This window comes from Polistes fuscatus, unplaced genomic scaffold (genome assembly GCF_010416935.1).
Source record: "Polistes fuscatus isolate 324 unplaced genomic scaffold, CU_Pfus_HIC Scaffold3, whole genome shotgun sequence".
Classification (NCBI taxonomy): domain Eukaryota; kingdom Metazoa; phylum Arthropoda; class Insecta; order Hymenoptera; family Vespidae; genus Polistes; species Polistes fuscatus.
This window is the reverse complement of record NW_025113107.1, coordinates 2,075,458-2,094,090: the sequence shown is the minus strand read 5'-3', so window position 1 is coordinate 2,094,090 and position 18,633 is coordinate 2,075,458. Positions and strand designations below refer to the sequence as shown.

The following is an 18,633-nucleotide window of genomic DNA, read 5'->3' as shown; positions in this document are numbered from 1 at the left end:
GCTCTTCGTTGCTTTATAAAGAAAAAAAGAAAAGAAAAATTACATATTACTGAGGAAAAGTAGTGTAAAAGCTAAAGTTAAGTTAGAATCATGACAACGTATCATAAGACATAACTCTTGTCACGTGACGTGACTTACGTTTTCAGTTTTATGTCACAGTAGAAGTTAATTTACAGTAAAACATTTTCCCTTTAAACATATAAATTAAAATTTATTAATAAAATAAATTTATTATTTGTTATATTAAGTGTGAAAAAAAGAAATGCATAATAAAATTGAAACAAATTATTTATTTATATGATTATTTCATAAAATAATCTTTATTAACCATTTATAAGGATCATTTTTGAAACATTTTATAAATATATAAAATATGTAATACACATATACAAATATATATAAATATGAATATTAACAATCGCTATCACTATCATCTTTAGTTTCATCCTCTATGAGAATATCGGCAAGCTCATTTGGTACATATGGTTTTTGTATACATTTTGTGATTAAAAAACTGTAACATTTCATCGGTTATAATATAGTCAAAATATGGTTTTGTGAAGGTACAATTTAAATTATAAAATATTTTATTGGTAGTGAGGGATTTATCTTTGTTCTTAACTGCTGTCGCAAATGTTTCATATAATGATGTCCATCGGTGTAATATTTTTTAAATACATTCAGACAATGCTAGCCATTTAGTCTTGTACGGTTGAACTTTTGATTTTTCCTTCAAATATTGCGTCTCCTCGAGCAATTGTTTTCTCTTTTTATTTCTCGAAAAGTAGAAATTCATTAATTCTAATAACTCCTCTATGTAATAAGGTAAGCATTTACATGCTTGGCATGCGATGAGATACATTGAATGATAAATCCATGAAAACACAGTAAGTTCTTCATTGTTTTCCAACAAGTGAGAGAAAAAGGAGTTCTTTTTTCCTCCATTATATCATTTGCATTATCGATACTAATGCCAACAATATTATTCACAAATTCACATGCTTATTTAATGCATATTCAAAGCTTTTGTATAAATTTTCAAACGTATCATCCTTGACCCGAAAGTAATCTAATAAATAAATTTATATTTTGTCTTCGTTTACGTATTGCACTAAAATACATAAATTTTTGGTCTCTGATATATCCATACTCTTGTTGATGAGTAAAGAAAATAGTTTATTTTGTAATAAGCGTGAAATTCTTTTAATAATCAACTTGTTAATAACATTTTTTATTAAGGATGAAATCTTTATTCTTTTAAGGCTTATTGTTTTGAAAATATTTGAGTCTGGTACAATTTCTTGCGACATCTGACTAACATGTTTAAAGGAATAGAAACTTTGACTTTGTTCTACTACAAATAATATACATATCTCAGTTCTGCTATTTTGACATTAGTTTTGGATAGAGAAAGGAATCAATTCTTTGATTTCAGTTTCTCCTAATTCTTTTCGTCTCATATTTATAATATGTGTTGTGGTCTTCGTATGCTTTAACAATTCACTTTTACCAGCTTTTAATATTTTGTTGCATGCAAGACACCTTGCTTTATAAGGATTTTCCTCGCATTTAACAAGCCACGATGAAAAGACAGAATCATAGCACTAAGAATCACAGAATTGCTTTTTATACATTTTCTTACATGGTATACTTTGAATGTTATTACTGCCTGTTTATAAAATATAGATTACTAGTTGATTTTAAATATAACAATCTGTTCCCATTAAATTTAAGAAAGTAGGTATTGAAAGAACTTCAATATATGGTTAAATTTAATCTATATAATTATTTAAAATATATCGTACTTGATTCTTTATTCACTTTTTAATAAATTGAACAAAATTACGCTACCGTTTTCACAAATTTACAAAAAAAAAAAGGAAAAAGTTGTTACGTTAAATTCAACGTTACCATATTAAAGGAAAAAGGAAAGCTGGTAATAAAGAAAACAGTGTTGCTATTATTAAGATTAAGTTAAATTAAAGTATTATATAAAACGTGATATAAAACATAACTTATATCATATGATGCAAGTGTTATAGTACGGAGTGCAATGGGGGTCATTTGATATTATATTATCTCTCGTAAGGGATTTTTCTTCTAGCAATGTTAATTAGGTTAGAAAACACCTTATGTTTCTTCCAAGTTATTAATATATGTAAAATTATTATTTTATAAATTAATAATACAAATCGCACATTTAAATAATTTATAATTTAATATAATGACTTATAATAACTTTAGTAATAATCTATGTATATTGTAGGAATGACGTTGACACTTATTTAGGTTAAATTTAAAAGGAGAGATTAAAGATACCACATGAGATATTACACGTCAACATTCGAGATTTATTATTGTATACATTGATCATTGAAAACAAAAGAATATGAATATTTATTCTTTATTGTAAGGATATTTTTGATATAAATCATTTTTTAATATCATATGCGAATCTTGTAATATCAAACTTAAAAAAACACTGTGTATGTGATCAAATAAAATATATTAAATAAATTATTTTCTTTCAGGATACCTGTAATATCAATAATGATAATGACATTGATATTAATTGTCTGTACACTTGTATGTATTTTACTTATATTACCAATATTATTAATATATTGGAGAAGAATATATACAAGAGAGCGTACAAATAGGAAACAAAAAGGAACTGTCATTGCATTTTTCCATCCGTACTGTAATGCAGGTGGTGGAGGTGAAAGAGTACTTTGGGCAACTATTAAAGCTGTACAGTCTAAGTAAATTAACAAATTCTTTGATAATATATTAAAGATGAATACATATTTATTTTTCGATTCATTGATCTCTACAGATATCCAAATATACATATAGTTGTTTATACCGGTGACTTGGATGCAGACCCTGAACAGATTTTAAATAGATCGCAAAAATCGTTTAATATTAAAATTCAATCGAACATTGAGTTCGTGTATCTTCATAAACGTAAATGGGTAGAAGCACGCATGTATCCTTACTTCACACTTTTGTGTCAAAGTTTAGGTTCTATTTGGTTGGGTATCGAAGCCTTAAATAATTTAGTACCAGGTAAGATTGTAATATAACAAGTAATAGAAATGATTATTATTTTGTTGAGCGCTATGTAATATGTATTTTATTTATATTCTAGATATTTATATTGATACAATGGGCTATGCTTTTACATATCCACTGTTTAGATATATAGGAGGTTGCAAAGTTGGATCATACACTCACTATCCTACAATTTCGACTGATATGTTGAGACACGTTTACAGACGTGTAATATCACATAATAATCGTCGTATAATAGCAAGAAATCCGTTTTTATCTGCTGCAAAAATTGCTTATTATAGATTATTTGCATTGGTAAATATTTTTGCTACTCTATGTATAAATATATAATTAAACATTTAATATTGTATTATAAAAATATGATAATTATTCATATAGTTATATGGATTTGCTGGTAGTACAGCAGAGATTGTAATGGTGAATTCTTCCTGGACGGAGGAACATATTAACAGTATTTGGAAATGTCCTTTGCGAACACATAGAATCTATCCACCGACGGATGTACAACATTTAACATCTCTTCCACTTTATGACGATATTAAAGAAGTTGATCAAATACGAATAGTGTCTATTGCGCAATTTAGACCAGAAAAAAATCATCCTCTAATGTTGAGAACTATGTACGAATTGAGGTCAATAGTTAAAGAAGAAATATGGGATAAGGTAATGAAAATAGTTTTTATTTTGTAAAATCAAATCACTAGATAAATAAAAATTATTGATTATCTTTTTAGATACGTTTGGTGTTTATTGGGTCTTGCAGAGACGCGGAAGATGAAGTACGTGTTAAAGACATGCAAGACTTGTCTAAACATTTTGCTTTAGATGAAAATGTTGAATTTAAATTGAATATACCCTATTCTGAACTTGTATTGGAATTACAAAAAGCATCGATAGGACTGCATGCAATGTGGAATGAACATTTTGGTATCAGTGTAGTAGAATGCATGGCTGCTGGATTGATTATGATTGCTCATGCTTCTGGTGGACCAAGGTGTAGAAATGATTTGTTTTTCAATTTTATGATTTAAAGGAAAAATTACTTTGTTCAATTTTTCTTTCTTTCTTTTTTTTAACTAAAATAATATAATATTTTAGAGCAGACATAATAGAAACACAGCCTGGTAGTCAAACTGGCTTTTTAGCAGAAGAAGCAGAAGAATATGCGAAAATAATAGCATATATCATAAATATGCATCCCGAGGATAAAAAGACTATTAGATTAGCTGCAAGGTATCGTAGTTAATATATTTAGATAATTAACTCTTCATAATTTGTGTATTTCGATGAAACGTAATTTTTTCCAGAGCATCCGTTAATCGATTTTCTAATGAATTGTTTGAAAAGGAAGTTTTAAGAGCTATGGAACCATTTTTTCGACAAAAACAGGAATAATATTAAGGATTTACATTCCTTGTATATCAAAGATACTATCCATCAAATATGTTAATATTTAAATACTGCCAATTAATATTGCAAAAAGTTCATTTATTACATAAATTGACAAAAAGGCGTATAATTGGTTGATGTACAATAGATATTCAAGGCATATAAAAGTTAAAGTAAGAAAATGATTTTAAATAGATTATTAAAATCTAGTCTGGAAATATTACTGCTGTGTGTAAAAATAATTCAATTCTTACGAAAATGAGAGCAGATTGTAATGTAATAATAATTTTATTTTAAATATTTTAACACGAACTAATTTCGTGCATAACATATTTTCAATATTATTTTACGAAATTATTGATCAACCCACATCCTTCGCATTCTAAAATATACGAAGGCGAATCTCCTATGCTTTCGTTTTCCATCAAACGAAAATGAAGTCCACGACTAGCTAACATTATTTCAGCAACTTTTATGGCAGTTTCCGTATGAAGAGTAAGTTTTTTGCTTCCTACTCTAACCCTTGATATCCCTGTAGCCAATGCCATGAAAATTATTATCTAAACAAAGAAAGATTAACGATAATAATAAGAATAATAAATTAATCATAAAATTATTATATATATAAATAGTTTACTTGATCTTGAGTATGTTCATCTATACATGATCTAGCTAGGAATGGTTCTAGAATTTCGTTAGCTGCATTTACACCTGGAAAAATTGGTCCTTTATGTACCGTATCCAAACCAGAACCACCAAATATGCAGCCTGTTGTTGTCGAGCAAACTATGCTGTTAATTAAATTCAATAAAAATAGTTTATTAATATTTTCAAATTAATAATCTAATATCTTTTATTATAAAAGAAAAATTATTTGAATGTGTGTGTATCGACATTTTCTTATTTTTTATTTATTTATATTAAACTTACTTAATACCAGACCCATGTCCAACGGCTACTCCTCTATCTTCTCTATATGATTCAATATTAATAGGAGGAACTTGAATATTATTTTTACTCAGTTCTTTAGTCAAGATAGTTTTAGCATCGCCAGCCATTTTATATGCTTCCTATAACATAAAATATGTATTAATAGTAATTAACATATTTGTAATTTATTTAAACATACATTTATATTTATTGATCCAGCTACGTAAGCCCAACCTGATATTCCACGAGGTATGCCAGGATCAGTTATGTGAACAGCATTCAAGTTTCTTATCGGTTTTATACGTAAATGCACTATACCTTTTCCCTTTGGATAATAACCCCTCCAATCACATATTAATTAAAAACTATGCACATGTAAACATGAAATATAAAGAAAAAAGAAAATAACGAATACCTTTTTAATACAACAAAATCAAAATCCGCTCCAAATTTATTCAACATTGGCCTGATCACCTCTGTAAGATATTCTATATGAGGTCCCATAGGAACGTTAGTACCTCCTTTAAGAATGAGTATAATATCAGATTTTTGTGGTAGGAATAGAGCACACGGTAATGCAACTTGTGCCAACAAACATATACACCCAGCTGTCTGGGTATCAGCTTCAAATTCATTTTCATATTTATTCAATGATTTAGGATAAAATTCTAAATGCGTAGATCCTATATAAGCTCCTGAAACTTCAGCATTACACATTTTCTTCACCAATTCAACTCCTGTAAAATGAATGAAGTATTAACAAATAATGCAACCATAAAGCAAACGTATAGAAATATTAAACAATTTAATTCCGATAACAGATAAATATTACAAGCATACCTTTCAAATGTTGAGCTGCCAATCCAGGTTTAGTTCGACCCGCTCTGATATTATTTATTTCTATAGGAATTTCATAAAGTGCACTCAAAGACAATGCTATTCTCAAAACTTGTCCACCCTGTACGATGATGACAATGATTTTAATAATCAATACGATTTACAAAACATTTAATGTAAATAAAATAAACACTTACCCCTTCACCCAAACTTCCATCAATTTTTATTAATGACGACATTGTTGTTGACAAAGATCTAAAAATGCATTTAGAAAAAATGATTAAAATGTGGTATTTGTGCCGTGTATCTCGATAAACGCCGGTTTTATTTAACGCGTATTTTATTTAAACTCAGTCAACTTGGAATTTCTCTCGAAGAATGTAAGCGATCGTTGTTAGAGGAGGGGAATTTATCTATCTATCTATAGACGACTATAAAGCCAATTTTTTTCTTCTCTAAATATTGTCTGAAACTGCCGCCTTTGTAGTAACCTTCGAATTTTTGGTAATTTGTAGGTATATATATAGGTATAGCAAGATCATATAAAATACAATCACGTAATATAATTACGTGTAGGATAAAATTAACAAATTTTGACAAATTATATTCCTTATTTTAAGGTTACAATTATTTGTATTTATTTAAAGGCAACTTTTCATGATTTCAGACTATAAAGATAACACGTGTGTGTACCTTTTCTTTCTTTGTTTTTTAAATAATATATTTTTGTATCAAAAATTTATATATTTATATAGGTATACGTATTAATTTATTTAATATTTACAAATTCAGTGTTAAATGTATTTAATAGTATTTAGATAATGTATATTATATGGTATTATTTATGTTTTATTTAATTCAATTAAAGGCATCGAGATTTTCTTTAAATAAGTTAATAAATATAGGATAACCCGAGAGAGAGAGAGAGAGAGAGAGAGAGAGAGAGAGAGAGAGAGAGAGAGAGATTCACATTACACATGCGCATTTCGGTTCTGTCATTTCTTAAATCAATTGATTTACAACTTTTAAGAATCATTGAGTTTTGGAAATTATATTATTTTGCTAATAATATTCAGAATATGTATACTAAGTTATTATTTTTGAAAATACAATTTTATTCAATTAAATGCATCGAGCTTTTATTTAAATATAAGTTAATAAATATAGGATAATCAAACAATGCGCATGTATGTTACAATGCCGCCATTTTTAAAATCAATTTCGCGCTAAGGATTGACTTTTTTAAATTATATAATTTTATTCCTTATAGGTTTCTTTTTAAATGTAAATCAATGATATAAACATTGTATTATATTAATAATGATCAGGTCATAACAATAATAACTTATGATATATCATGTATATACGTTTTATATATTATTTATTGAGATTTTATTTCTATTTCATGACAAATTTATAATGCGAAAATATGATTTAACATGGAATATTATTTTAAATGCATCCCGTATTACATTTTAAAGATCGAAGAAAAACTTCTAGAAAAATTCTCAGTTTCATAACAACTATAAAAAAAGAGAGTCATGTTTTAATATTGAAGATATTAATTCGATGTACCTTTTTTTTATATTACATACTAATTACATTTAAAATAATTATGCATTCTAATACAGTTGCCATGCATCTGAGTATATGCTATAATGTTACTTGATTAGTAATAATAATAAAATAATTTATGCAACTATCTGTGTTTATTATAATATTATATTGTATAAAGCATATTATTAATATTATTATTATTATTATTATTATTATTAATATCATTATTATTTTTATACGTGTTTATCAGTAAGTAAATGCAATAAGCTGACTAGTAAATTTTATAGATCACAGGTAGGAAGGGAGTGTTGCATTTGCACCACCTATAGAAATTTTCAAATTAAATATTTGTATATGGTTTTTGCTATTACTTCTTATTTTCATTCATTTTTTATTTTTTTGTTTGTTTCAAAATTATATGCATTGTAATGTAATTGAAAATGTTCTATTTATTCATAAAATGAATGAAATGGAATTAATAATTGATTGACTTATTGCAGATATTTTTAATAAAAGAAATCGCAATGAACGCGTTAACATAATCCAAAATAAAAATAACATAATATAATATAAACAAAAAATAATTAACGTAATTTCAATAATTACGAGAAGACAATGAAATCATAATTATAAATCGTAGGGACATAATCGAACAAAAGTTTTTTTGGAACACTCAAGGTGTATAAGTACAAAGATATATAGATTAGTTTTATTATAAACGATCGGTAAAAATAAAAAGTAAAATGATCGCTATGGTTCATTAATTAATAGTAAATCTTCGTTTAAGTATAAATATTTACTAAGCCTGTATATCATTTTTTTTTAACAGGAAAGGCAGTTTTAACTCCAAACTTAGGAGCAGATATTTTACTTTTTTTTTCTTTTTCTTTTATAACTATTCAAAATACTTATTCCATAAAGTATAGTTAAATCAATTTAAACGATATATCATATTTTTGCAAATAAAATATTCTCTACTGATAGAGTGAACGATATTGTTTTGTGCATATTACGCATATGATAAATTATAAACTTATTCTTATTAAATGATACAACGTACATCAAACATTTTCTGTTCTCTTTCTCTTTTTTTTTAAATGTAAATTTGAAGGAAATCGATCTCGCAGTTTTTTATTTTGTAAGTTGAAGATAATAATACATACAAACGATGTGCATGTACGTCCTTTATCAATCGTATTGTATCATCTATTGATAAAGATGCGAATGTATCAGAATTAGTGAGTAAAATTTTCATACTCTGTATAATATATTGTTAAATATTCTTTTTTTTTCAAATATTAATGCTCTCACATTTAGATAGGTATAAATGTTTCAACGATAGCGTTATATTATTTTCACTGTGCAAGCAAGACAAATATGTATTGTTGTTTATGTATTATAAATGGAATTAGTATTTTTTTTGTTTAAACTTTTTAATTTTTTTTTTAATATAAAGCAAACACTTCCATATCCTAAGCCAGCCGTAATTGCGACCGCGTTAATTGCAACCGTAGGTGTTAATCGCATAATTAATATCTATAAATATATAACGAATTAATCCTTATTCGTTGTAAAATAAAATTCGTAATACAATATAATAGATTTTTTAAATATTAGGCTTATAGTTAGGTAAATTATTTTTAACCATTTCTATATTATTATTTTTTTTTTGTAGCAATGTTTTGGAGTTATCTTTTTTTTTTTCAATTAGCTAACAGTACCTATATCACAGTAAGCAAATTGAAATGGTTTATCATCGTGAATAATATTTAGCACATCTTTGCTATATCTTAAATACAATATCAAGTAAATATAATAATATATTTAGCAAGAATTTTTGGGTGAAAAAATATTTTTCATCTGGAAGAAAAAGCGGTAAATTCTCAAAATATCGACGGAATTACGTGGATGGAAATATTGCTGCTCTACATACAATAAGCTTAACTACACAGCATTATCATCATCATTCTTCATCATCGTAATCCAATTCGATGAGTGCCTGTACAATCTACCTTTCATACCTAAATTTGCTTATATCGTTGAAAAAAGCGGTATATAAATGTAAAATACTAACTTTACCTTATACAAATTCATACCTAATTAATGTGTACAATATTATAACCTTGCTCGTGAATCGAGACATCCATATTCTTTTTTCTTGTTTGCATATTACATATTGCATACTATATTTTAATAAAAAGAAGAACACAAATAAAGAAGAAAATTATTTAAATTAATTTTTAACAGCAGCTTGCATCGCATAAATTTTACAATATATTATTATTATTATTATTATTACTATTATTATTATTATTATTGTTAGTTGCTTTTTTTACGATATGTTAAAATATTTCTTGTAACGTTTAGCTAAAGTTGCTTCTAAACGTAAATAAATAAATAAATTAATAAATAAATAAATAGATGCATACGTGTTGCTGTATACTATAGCATTAATTTCCTTTCGATGATAATTAAAATATTCCTTTAGCTGTGACTAGATGCAGATACATGGATGTCGACGAATTTTACTTTTTTGTTGTTGATTTTTTTTTTTTAAATTAATTATAATAAAAACATATAGTAAGCATAGGAACATTTTGAACATTAATGTAAATATATATAATTTATCAATCGTGAGTAACATAAGTTATTGTTACATCATTATTATTATTAAAACGAGTTTCTATACTCACGAGAGTAAATAAATATAAGAGTTATATATTACTATAATCTCGTAATATTTATAAAATAAATTATTGATAATATATCTATAATTTGTGCTAAGAAACTAATTAATAATATTTTTTCCAAATGTTCACGAATACAATAAAATATAGGATTGCATTTTGCCGTACCCATAACTGATTGATAAAATTCGACAATTTATAATGAAAACTTTAGAGATTTAAAATCGCTCGATAAAATGAATATATTATTCTCATGCAAATTATCACATATTTTCTTTTCTTTTCCTTTTCAAGGTTCTTTTTTTTCTTTTCTACATATCTTTGGCAATTCGTATAATAACCATATCTATAATCGCGTTTTTTTATTGTGCCGCTCCTTCACCATAATTTCATCATACGATTGATGTAAAATATTTGTCAAATATATTTTTATAAGACTAGCTTGGAAATAACGCAGCTCAAATTTTTGCTCAAAATTCTTCAATGTTCGGACATTCAATAAAATGACTAAACTTCGAGAGCAAGATTCTTGTTGTAAATTGTTTTATACCTTACGCTAATGATAAACTTTTCTTATTTTATAGAACTGTGTTAAATATTTAAAGCGCTTTTAAAGCGTATCGAAAATATTTATCTTGTAATTACATTTTTCGCACCGGTGTAAGAGAGACAACTATCACTCGTACTCTAATGAATGATTGTCCGCTCAAACAAGAATACGTATTCTATAATCTTAATAATAATAATAATAATAAAGGAATGGTAATTTATAAATAAAATCATTATACTCTATGTTCTTGGAGCTTTTGTAGTCCTTGTTGAGGATTGTGTGCATTTGCATTGTTCGGTCGTAGCGGCATTCGAATACACTCGGGAAGTTATATGTGGTAACGAGCATAAAAGATTAGGCCCGCGTAAACTTCCAGCAAAACCACTTCTACCCAAAAAACTGTGTGCACATTTGTACAATTGGGTTTGCAAGATTAATACGTCGTCGAGGTCTTCCTCGCTATATCGCAAATACGAAAATTGATATGATAATAATTTTTATTTCAATCGATGTTTTTTTTTGTTAGATATTAATAAATAATTATTACCCTGCAGCTGCCAGGAATTTCTGGAAAAGTCTATTGGGTACAGTACATGGACGATCAACCGTATCCGCGTAAAGTTCTGTTTCTCTGTTATACAAGTGTAAGAAATCTGATAATTGTTTAGCAGTTATGGCTGCACGATCTTTGTCACTCAGTTTACTGCTTGGTAACTATTAATACAAAAATGATATTTTTTAAATATTCATATCGTCACTGTCTTAATTACTAGAAAATATTTTCTATAATGATAATTCAGAAATTCCAAAATATTTTGCAACTTACTGTAAATAAAAACGGAGTTCTCAAGTTACACGAGGACTGTTGTAGAAATTTCATGACAAGATCGCAACAGGCAGGATCCGCATTTGATTGCGATATTTTACGAAGTATGTGTCCTAAATATAAACCAAAAGCTTTCCTCGCTTCGCCGGGACTAACAAAAAAACACGCGATGGACAAAAATTAATCGATCAAACTACTTAAGAAAAAATTATTTACATTCGTATAATAGATTCAAGCAAATAGAAATATTTTTTAAGGATATAAAATACAAACCTTAATGTATTTCCTTCTTGCATCGATTTAATAACTAAATTTTTATACTTATGAGTATCTACATCCATATTTTCTTTACTATCACCACGATCTAAACTTTGTTTATGACCCTTCACTAAAGCTCTTTCGTACCTTTCGTATCTATAAAAATAATAGATTTTATTTAAATATGTTTTATAATTAAATAATTTATATATGTAATTAAAAAATTACCTGGACAATCTGTCCAATGTAACTTCTGGGATAACAAAACCAGTATTTCGATTAGCTGCAGGGAATAATTGTTCGTGTAACATTAAATTGTAATTTGTGGTCACTGCTTGTGGAATTCTTCCAGGCCCTAATGGATCAGAAACTATTGGTATACCAGTTGATGTATCTATATAAACAGATAATAAATTTATATAAACATATAATTTAAATAATCTATTTTTTTTTTATTTTCATACATAGAATATGCTGTCATAGTTTAGTCGAAAAGACTGTATATTCGTTTAAAGCCTTACATACGTCTACTAGTGCCGTCAAAAATGCGATAAAAGAAAAAAATTTTTTAGTATATATATAGGGATAACAATAGAAATTAATAAAAATAAATAGTACACATTATTTATTGGTATTTAAACTTTATACAAAATTTTATTTCACTTTATTTTTACAAAAATGACTATATAAAAAATCACACACTAAAAAGTATGCGTTTTACGTCATATAAATTTTATACTTTAATTATTTTTATAAAATTTTTAAATTAAAATATCAAAAATCCGGCTCTCGACAATTATAAAGAAAACGATTTCAAATATTTAAAAAAAAATCGCATCAAAAAATATTAAAAAGTTATCACATGCAGACCGTGGCGGAAAAAGCAGTTTCGAGAAAAACGCGTTTAAAGTCTTAAGTGTCTCAAACAAAAAACTCGTCGGACAGTCACATCATTTTCTAGCATAACTTTGGATCTATGGGGATTTTGTGCAATCGACTTTCACAGAAATAAGTCTAACACTATAGAGAACAAGAATCTGTTAAAAAAGAATCGATTTTTTGAAAATTCTGGACGTATCTAAGGCCTTAAATATTCATTAAATGAGTTCAATGAAATTTAAATACCTAAATATTGCGAATACATTTCCCATGATTTAGGACTAGGAAATATGCGAACGAATCCACCCCTTCTTTCAAATTGTGCTTTAGCAGACATTACTATTCGTTGTTGTTCGGAACTTAATCCTCCTTTTATAATGTTACTCTTGCCAACAGTTTTCTTTTTATGAGCTAATGTTTCCGCGGATTGCACTCTTCGATACTACAAAAAATTACAATAAGTTAATATAAATGTATGAAAGAAGATAATAAAACTGCATTTGATGATTTGATACACTTACACCAGCCATTCTTTTAGTGGGATTAGCCAAAGAACGATTTAGGTGCATACTTTGAGGCCGTAACATTGGATCGACAGCGGGAATACCAACAAGAGTAAGTAAATCAGCTATTAATGCTGATTTTAATCTGACATCCAATGGAGAATCACATCCTAACGATGGTGTCAAATTTACTTCCAATAACCAAGGTTTCAAAGTATCATCAATCAGAACATCAAAACCAAACAATTCTACAAAACGATAAATATGTCATTCGCGTATGAAAGCAAATAAAAAAAGAAAAAAAAGGAAAACAAAGAACAAACGATTACAAATGTAATTATTATTACCGAAACACGTTTCCGGGTGTTTAACGAATTGTTTAACACCGCTAACAATTCCAGAAGCGGTAGCCAAAATAGATTTAATAATAATATCTTCGATACGTTGCATAAGTTGTTCAGTATCTTGACCAATGGAACGCAAATGTCTTAATAATGCAGACAGTGTCCATTTATGACCCACATCTTCCGCATCTGGATCTTCGCTTCTATAAATAATAATAAAAAAAAATTATAGATACATAATTTATGAAACAAGTGATACTTAATTGAAATTCATGCATATGTATGCGAAATATAACGTAAAGAGGAAAACAGGGAGGATAATGTAACTTACTTAACATAATCTACATGGAATTTATTGATGCTGTAGTTACATAAGTGCATACAAGGATTCCAAACGTACTGATTACCACCATCATATTTAACTGTTGCAAATCGTACTAATCCTTCTTCGTACAGGTATATCAATAATGGATCATAATTTGTTACAGCAACATACAGACGTAAATCACATTTGTGCCCGTCCACCAACAGCGGATTATTTATGTATTGTGCAACTATCACAGATTCATCTGTAAGGATTTTCTCAGGCTGTAATCAAATGAATATAAATAATTATTAATGATTAATTATATCAAGCAAACAAACTGGAGATTTATTTTATAAATATTATTATAGTTAAAAAAAAGTTAGAGCAATTTAGTCAGCAATAATATCGAAGTTAAATAATAATCGTACAGAAACCCTTATATCTCTCTACAGAAAATCATACCTAAAAATGATTATGCTCACACTATTAACAATATAAATTCCGCGTCCGCGAGAGCTGGCTTTTGGTTTGACGATCCAAGGTCCTCGGTACCTAAAATGCGCCGTAAGTAATTCCCTCGATTCACTGGGTAAAAGGAAGGTTTGCGGTATGAAATCCAAGTTTCGCAAGCCTTTACTTCTTTGCATAGCTTCGATGTTCTTATACAAACGATCCTTCCGTGTTATCTCGTAGGATCTGTCAAAATTGAATTTATTTATTCGTCAATACATTTTTATATTCATCATTATAATTAAATTTTCTACCTTGGAAAGTGATTAACTTTTTGATAGGATTGTAAGTTACGAAGAACATCTGGCTTTGGGTGATTTCCCATCCACAATACATTAAAATCTGGTTCATTCATGGGTACCTGATAAATGTAAAAATATATACATTAAATGTCTTACACTTTTATTCATTTTCATACAGAATAATATTATATGTAGGAAATAAATAATGTAAATAATCGATCATGAATAAGTTCAAGAAAACATGAAAGTATTTTCCATCGCGCAAGTCTTTAATATTCGTCTTGCATTCAAGTATACTGCCGTCTTGATTGACCTTGCGGTTTAATTTTCGTAGGAATAAACGTGTTCACGCTCACGGATTGCTAATAGCTTAGAATAATTAAAACATTTATGGCGTTAGTATAAAAAAAATGCATTATCAATAATTTATAATAAATTATTCCATTGAATAAAACAAATTAAAAAGTTATTCAGATATACGGATAATCATTTGCTAGATCGAACGGTTCTGTTAAAAAAGTACAAGTAATATTTATTTAACGTTAATAATGTTTACAAATAAATAAATTTGAATGACGGACATTTTGAAATATATTTTTCTCTACTTTAACAATTACGTTTAAAATTATACTATTACTAATCATAGCGAAATATACGTATTCATGTTAAATTTTCTTATTAAATTATGTTTCTGCCATATATTTTTAAATAAACAATGATAATTGATCATTATTATACAAAATATAAAAAAATAATCGTATTTGTAAAAAGAAATATGTATAAGGAAAAATATAAGTCGAATTCTAACACAAGCCTCCATAGCTCAGGGGTTAGAGCACTGGTCTTGTAAACCAGGGGTCGAGAGTTCAAATCTCTCTGGGGGCAAGTTTTTCTATTCTCAAAAATTGAGAATTGACTGTGTGTATGGACACACGATCATCATTTTTTTTACAAATTCTTTTTTAAAAAATTTTTTCCCCATATAACATAATAAAAAAATAAATAAAAATAAAAAAACATACGTATCATTATAAAACCTCGATAAAAATATATCGTTTATTCTGAAAACCAAGATACGATATATCAAATTAAAACCTTATTAAATATTAAATAAATTAATTAAATTAAATAAATACATAAATAAATCTTACAATAATGAGATGTTATAATCGTATCGCGTGATTTAAATTATGAACATAAATCACATTAAATCGACGTTAATGAAAATCAATTGTATTATAATTTGAAATTTATTCTTCTTCGTACACAAAAAATCTCATATTTATTATCTGATTCTTAAATAACTATGATAAACATTATATAATACGTTACATACAAGAAACTATTAGTTCGATTTAATCCATAATTTAACAGTTACGATTAAAACAATAGAGTACATCATTTTACGTACAAAAAAGAATTATATTTAGAAATAAAAACGCAATGATAACGTAGCCACGAGTTATTACAAATTGCTGGAGCCTAGAAATTGTTTGAAAGAAAAAAAAAGAAGAAGAATCAAAATAGTAAGATTCCATAACAAAAGTAGAAATTTAAAGGAAAAAAAAGAAAAAAAGAAGAAGAAGAAGAAGAAGAGGACCACATAAACCAACATGGTAAGTAATTTCTCGTGGTATAAGGACTACGTGACCGTCGACACGACAAGCCCATTGACTTTTCATTTAATGACACAGGACCTTCGTGTTTCATGGCGTTATAGTCGATTTGCGTCATTGATGTGGACGCATAATTGAATCAGAAAAAAAGGAATCATTTTGAAGCGATGGAAGTTCTTCTAAAACTTACTAATAATTTCCATTGTCCCTATTAAGTTTATTGAAAACACGATTATAACCTGAACTACACACAACATACATACATAATATACACGCGCGCGCGCGCGCGCACGCATCATATATGCATACACGTCGATAGGTTGAACTAAAGTGGAATATAAAATACGAAAGGCTAGTACTCTCTATCGTTGTTTTCAAAAAAATTAAACGTTTATACAACGTATCACGACGAGAAGAGAAAAATGTGCTCGTAAACGTTTAGGTGGAATGTGTTCTTAACTTAAACTACGCGGAACTAATTAATTCGCCTAGACACGAGGTAGGCGATGAAACTTCAAGGTAGAAAATAAAAAAATAGAAAGAAAGAAAGAGAAAGAGAAAAAGAGAGAGAGAAAGAGAGAAATAAAAAGAAAAAAAGAGTTCTGGTTTCAAAGATACGACGATCATAAAAAGGGAGAGGACGTTTATCAAAGCCATTGACCAAGGACTGGTTTCGTTCCGAAGGACTTTCTTAAGACTAACCAATTTAAATGATATATTACGCGTAAATGATAAAACGCGTACTTACTATACATCGGAAGAAGTTGTCGCCTCGGGCGAAGAACGGACGCAAATCGTCCATTGAAAATCATCAAGGATTAAAGTAAAGTTCCGTGAACATTATTATTTCTTCCGATCGATACACTTTAATACGTACGATTTAATATCAGGGAAGAATAGAAATTCATTTCGATGTTTAGGAATAGTTGCATTCAATTTCATTTCAATGATATTTAAATGTTAATTTCTTTTTTTCATAAAAAGATTGACGGAGAGTCAGTTTTTTTACAACAAAAAAAAAGGAAAAAAGAAAATTCACTGTTCGTATGTACACCGCTTTCCTTTTTAGCCACTCGATTAAATAAAAAAATATAATTAGAAGAAAAACAACAACAACAACGTTATCGCGTGTTAAATTCGATAAATAATTCTTGTCTATCTGAAATTCTATTAGTTCGATCGAGAAGGGGAAGTTTGACCGTGTTGAAGGATGATGCCAGGAAGTGTGTTACGAAGGAGAGACGACAAGACGCACAAGAAAACAATGACAACGACGAAGCGAAGAACGTTTTCGTGCTTTTGCTCGTCTTACGAACGTGAGTCACATATTACATTACCGATCAAGGATAACGAGCGGGATTGTTAAAAGACAGAGAGAAAAAAAGATAAAATGAAGCCGAGGTCCTGTGAACATCACCCCCTCCCCTTTCCTGTTTTCTTTCCTTTTATTTTTTTCAAACAAGTCATTTATACTTCAATCTTTTATCATTTGATACTGATCATAATCAATAACCCCTTTAATATGTTTAATCGATCCTTCAATAATAACGGAAACTGAAACGATTAGAATTCTTGAAATCAAAGCTAAGAATTTGCCTTTGACCCTGACTGTTCAAGAAGTATCACTAATGTTAGTTTGATTTACACGCTTTCGAGGTCGCCGAGAAGAATATTTTTTTGTTTTCTATTTTTATTTCACATTTAGCGAACATTTATAAAGACGAATTAGAGATGGTATTCTATTCCCAAATATCATAACTCGATAACGACATAAAATTTCTCTTCCCTAAGGATTTCGTTCGAACGCATAATACTCCAGACCGAGGTCAAGGATGATTAAACGAATAATGGACGATGTAAAAATTAAGCATTGCTATTTATATCAGGCAATTTGTTATATTATCTCTCTATAAGTATAATTTATTGTTCGAATGTGGGTCATCTTGCTTGATACGCGTTTATTAATTGTATTGGAATTGTGAATTCGTTTTATTATTCGATAGTTCATTGTGGAGGAAATAATTTTTGAATCGCTATAGATCATATAGATCATGATTAAATGAAACGAACGATGTACAAATGATAAAGATAAATATTCATAGATATGTATTGTATATTGTTTA

The 18,633-nt window shown here is 27.9% G+C and overlaps 3 protein-coding genes, 1 long non-coding RNA gene and 1 other non-coding gene across 7 annotated transcripts in view; 3 read left to right on the top strand and 2 right to left on the bottom strand.

The window, feature by feature from the left end:
• The first annotated feature begins 339 nt into the window (after nucleotides 1-339).
• LOC122519943 lies at nucleotides 340-2,553 on the top strand. Its single transcript, XR_006304406.1, has 4 exons — nucleotides 340-563; nucleotides 1,881-2,117; nucleotides 2,267-2,409; nucleotides 2,532-2,553. It is a non-coding gene; the product is annotated as an uncharacterized LOC122519943 (long non-coding RNA).
• LOC122519941 (GDP-Man:Man(3)GlcNAc(2)-PP-Dol alpha-1,2-mannosyltransferase) lies at nucleotides 2,552-4,776 on the top strand. 2 transcript variants are annotated; one of them, XM_043639770.1, is made up of 7 exons: nucleotides 2,552-2,762; nucleotides 2,837-3,069; nucleotides 3,152-3,369; nucleotides 3,454-3,738; nucleotides 3,810-4,069; nucleotides 4,174-4,308; nucleotides 4,383-4,776. In XM_043639770.1, exons 1-7 carry the CDS (start codon nucleotides 2,557-2,559, stop codon nucleotides 4,468-4,470), a joined length of 1,425 nt encoding a protein of 474 aa, XP_043495705.1. In that variant the 5' UTR covers nucleotides 2,552-2,556; the 3' UTR covers nucleotides 4,471-4,776. The 2 variants fall into 2 exon arrangements, with proteins under 2 accessions (XP_043495705.1, XP_043495706.1); XM_043639771.1 differs by lacking the exon at nucleotides 4,383-4,776 and having other exon boundaries at nucleotides 3,810-4,071; nucleotides 4,174-4,242.
• On the bottom strand, nucleotides 4,543-6,912 carry LOC122519942 (RNA 3'-terminal phosphate cyclase). The gene is made up of 7 exons (XM_043639772.1): nucleotides 6,429-6,912; nucleotides 6,235-6,352; nucleotides 5,810-6,131; nucleotides 5,594-5,735; nucleotides 5,395-5,534; nucleotides 5,102-5,255; nucleotides 4,543-5,024 (listed from the first exon to the last, which is right to left on the bottom strand). Exons 1-7 carry the CDS (start codon nucleotides 6,468-6,470, stop codon nucleotides 4,806-4,808), a joined length of 1,137 nt encoding a protein of 378 aa, XP_043495707.1. The 5' UTR covers nucleotides 6,471-6,912; the 3' UTR covers nucleotides 4,543-4,805.
• Nucleotides 6,913-10,782: 3,870 nt separating this feature from the next.
• Nucleotides 10,783-18,633, bottom strand: part of LOC122519957 (tubulin polyglutamylase TTLL5) — a 35,125-nt gene continuing 27,274 nt past the window's right edge. For both annotated transcript variants that reach the window (XM_043639797.1, XM_043639796.1), the window contains exons 5-15: nucleotides 14,907-15,013; nucleotides 14,625-14,838; nucleotides 14,167-14,423; nucleotides 13,839-14,038; nucleotides 13,510-13,739; nucleotides 13,235-13,430; nucleotides 12,338-12,503; nucleotides 12,125-12,265; nucleotides 11,852-12,002; nucleotides 11,573-11,739; nucleotides 10,783-11,484 (exon numbers count right to left, since the gene is read on the bottom strand). In XM_043639797.1, coding sequence (XP_043495732.1) covers nucleotides 11,265-11,484; nucleotides 11,573-11,739; nucleotides 11,852-12,002; nucleotides 12,125-12,265; nucleotides 12,338-12,503; nucleotides 13,235-13,430; nucleotides 13,510-13,739; nucleotides 13,839-14,038; nucleotides 14,167-14,423; nucleotides 14,625-14,838; nucleotides 14,907-15,013 — 2,049 coding nt within the window. In that variant the 3' untranslated portion in view covers nucleotides 10,783-11,264. The remainder of the gene's footprint in view (nucleotides 11,485-11,572; nucleotides 11,740-11,851; nucleotides 12,003-12,124; nucleotides 12,266-12,337; nucleotides 12,504-13,234; nucleotides 13,431-13,509; nucleotides 13,740-13,838; nucleotides 14,039-14,166; nucleotides 14,424-14,624; nucleotides 14,839-14,906; nucleotides 15,014-18,633) is intronic.
• Nucleotides 15,707-15,779, top strand: Trnat-ugu. Its single transcript has one exon. It is a non-coding gene; the product is annotated as a tRNA-Thr (tRNA).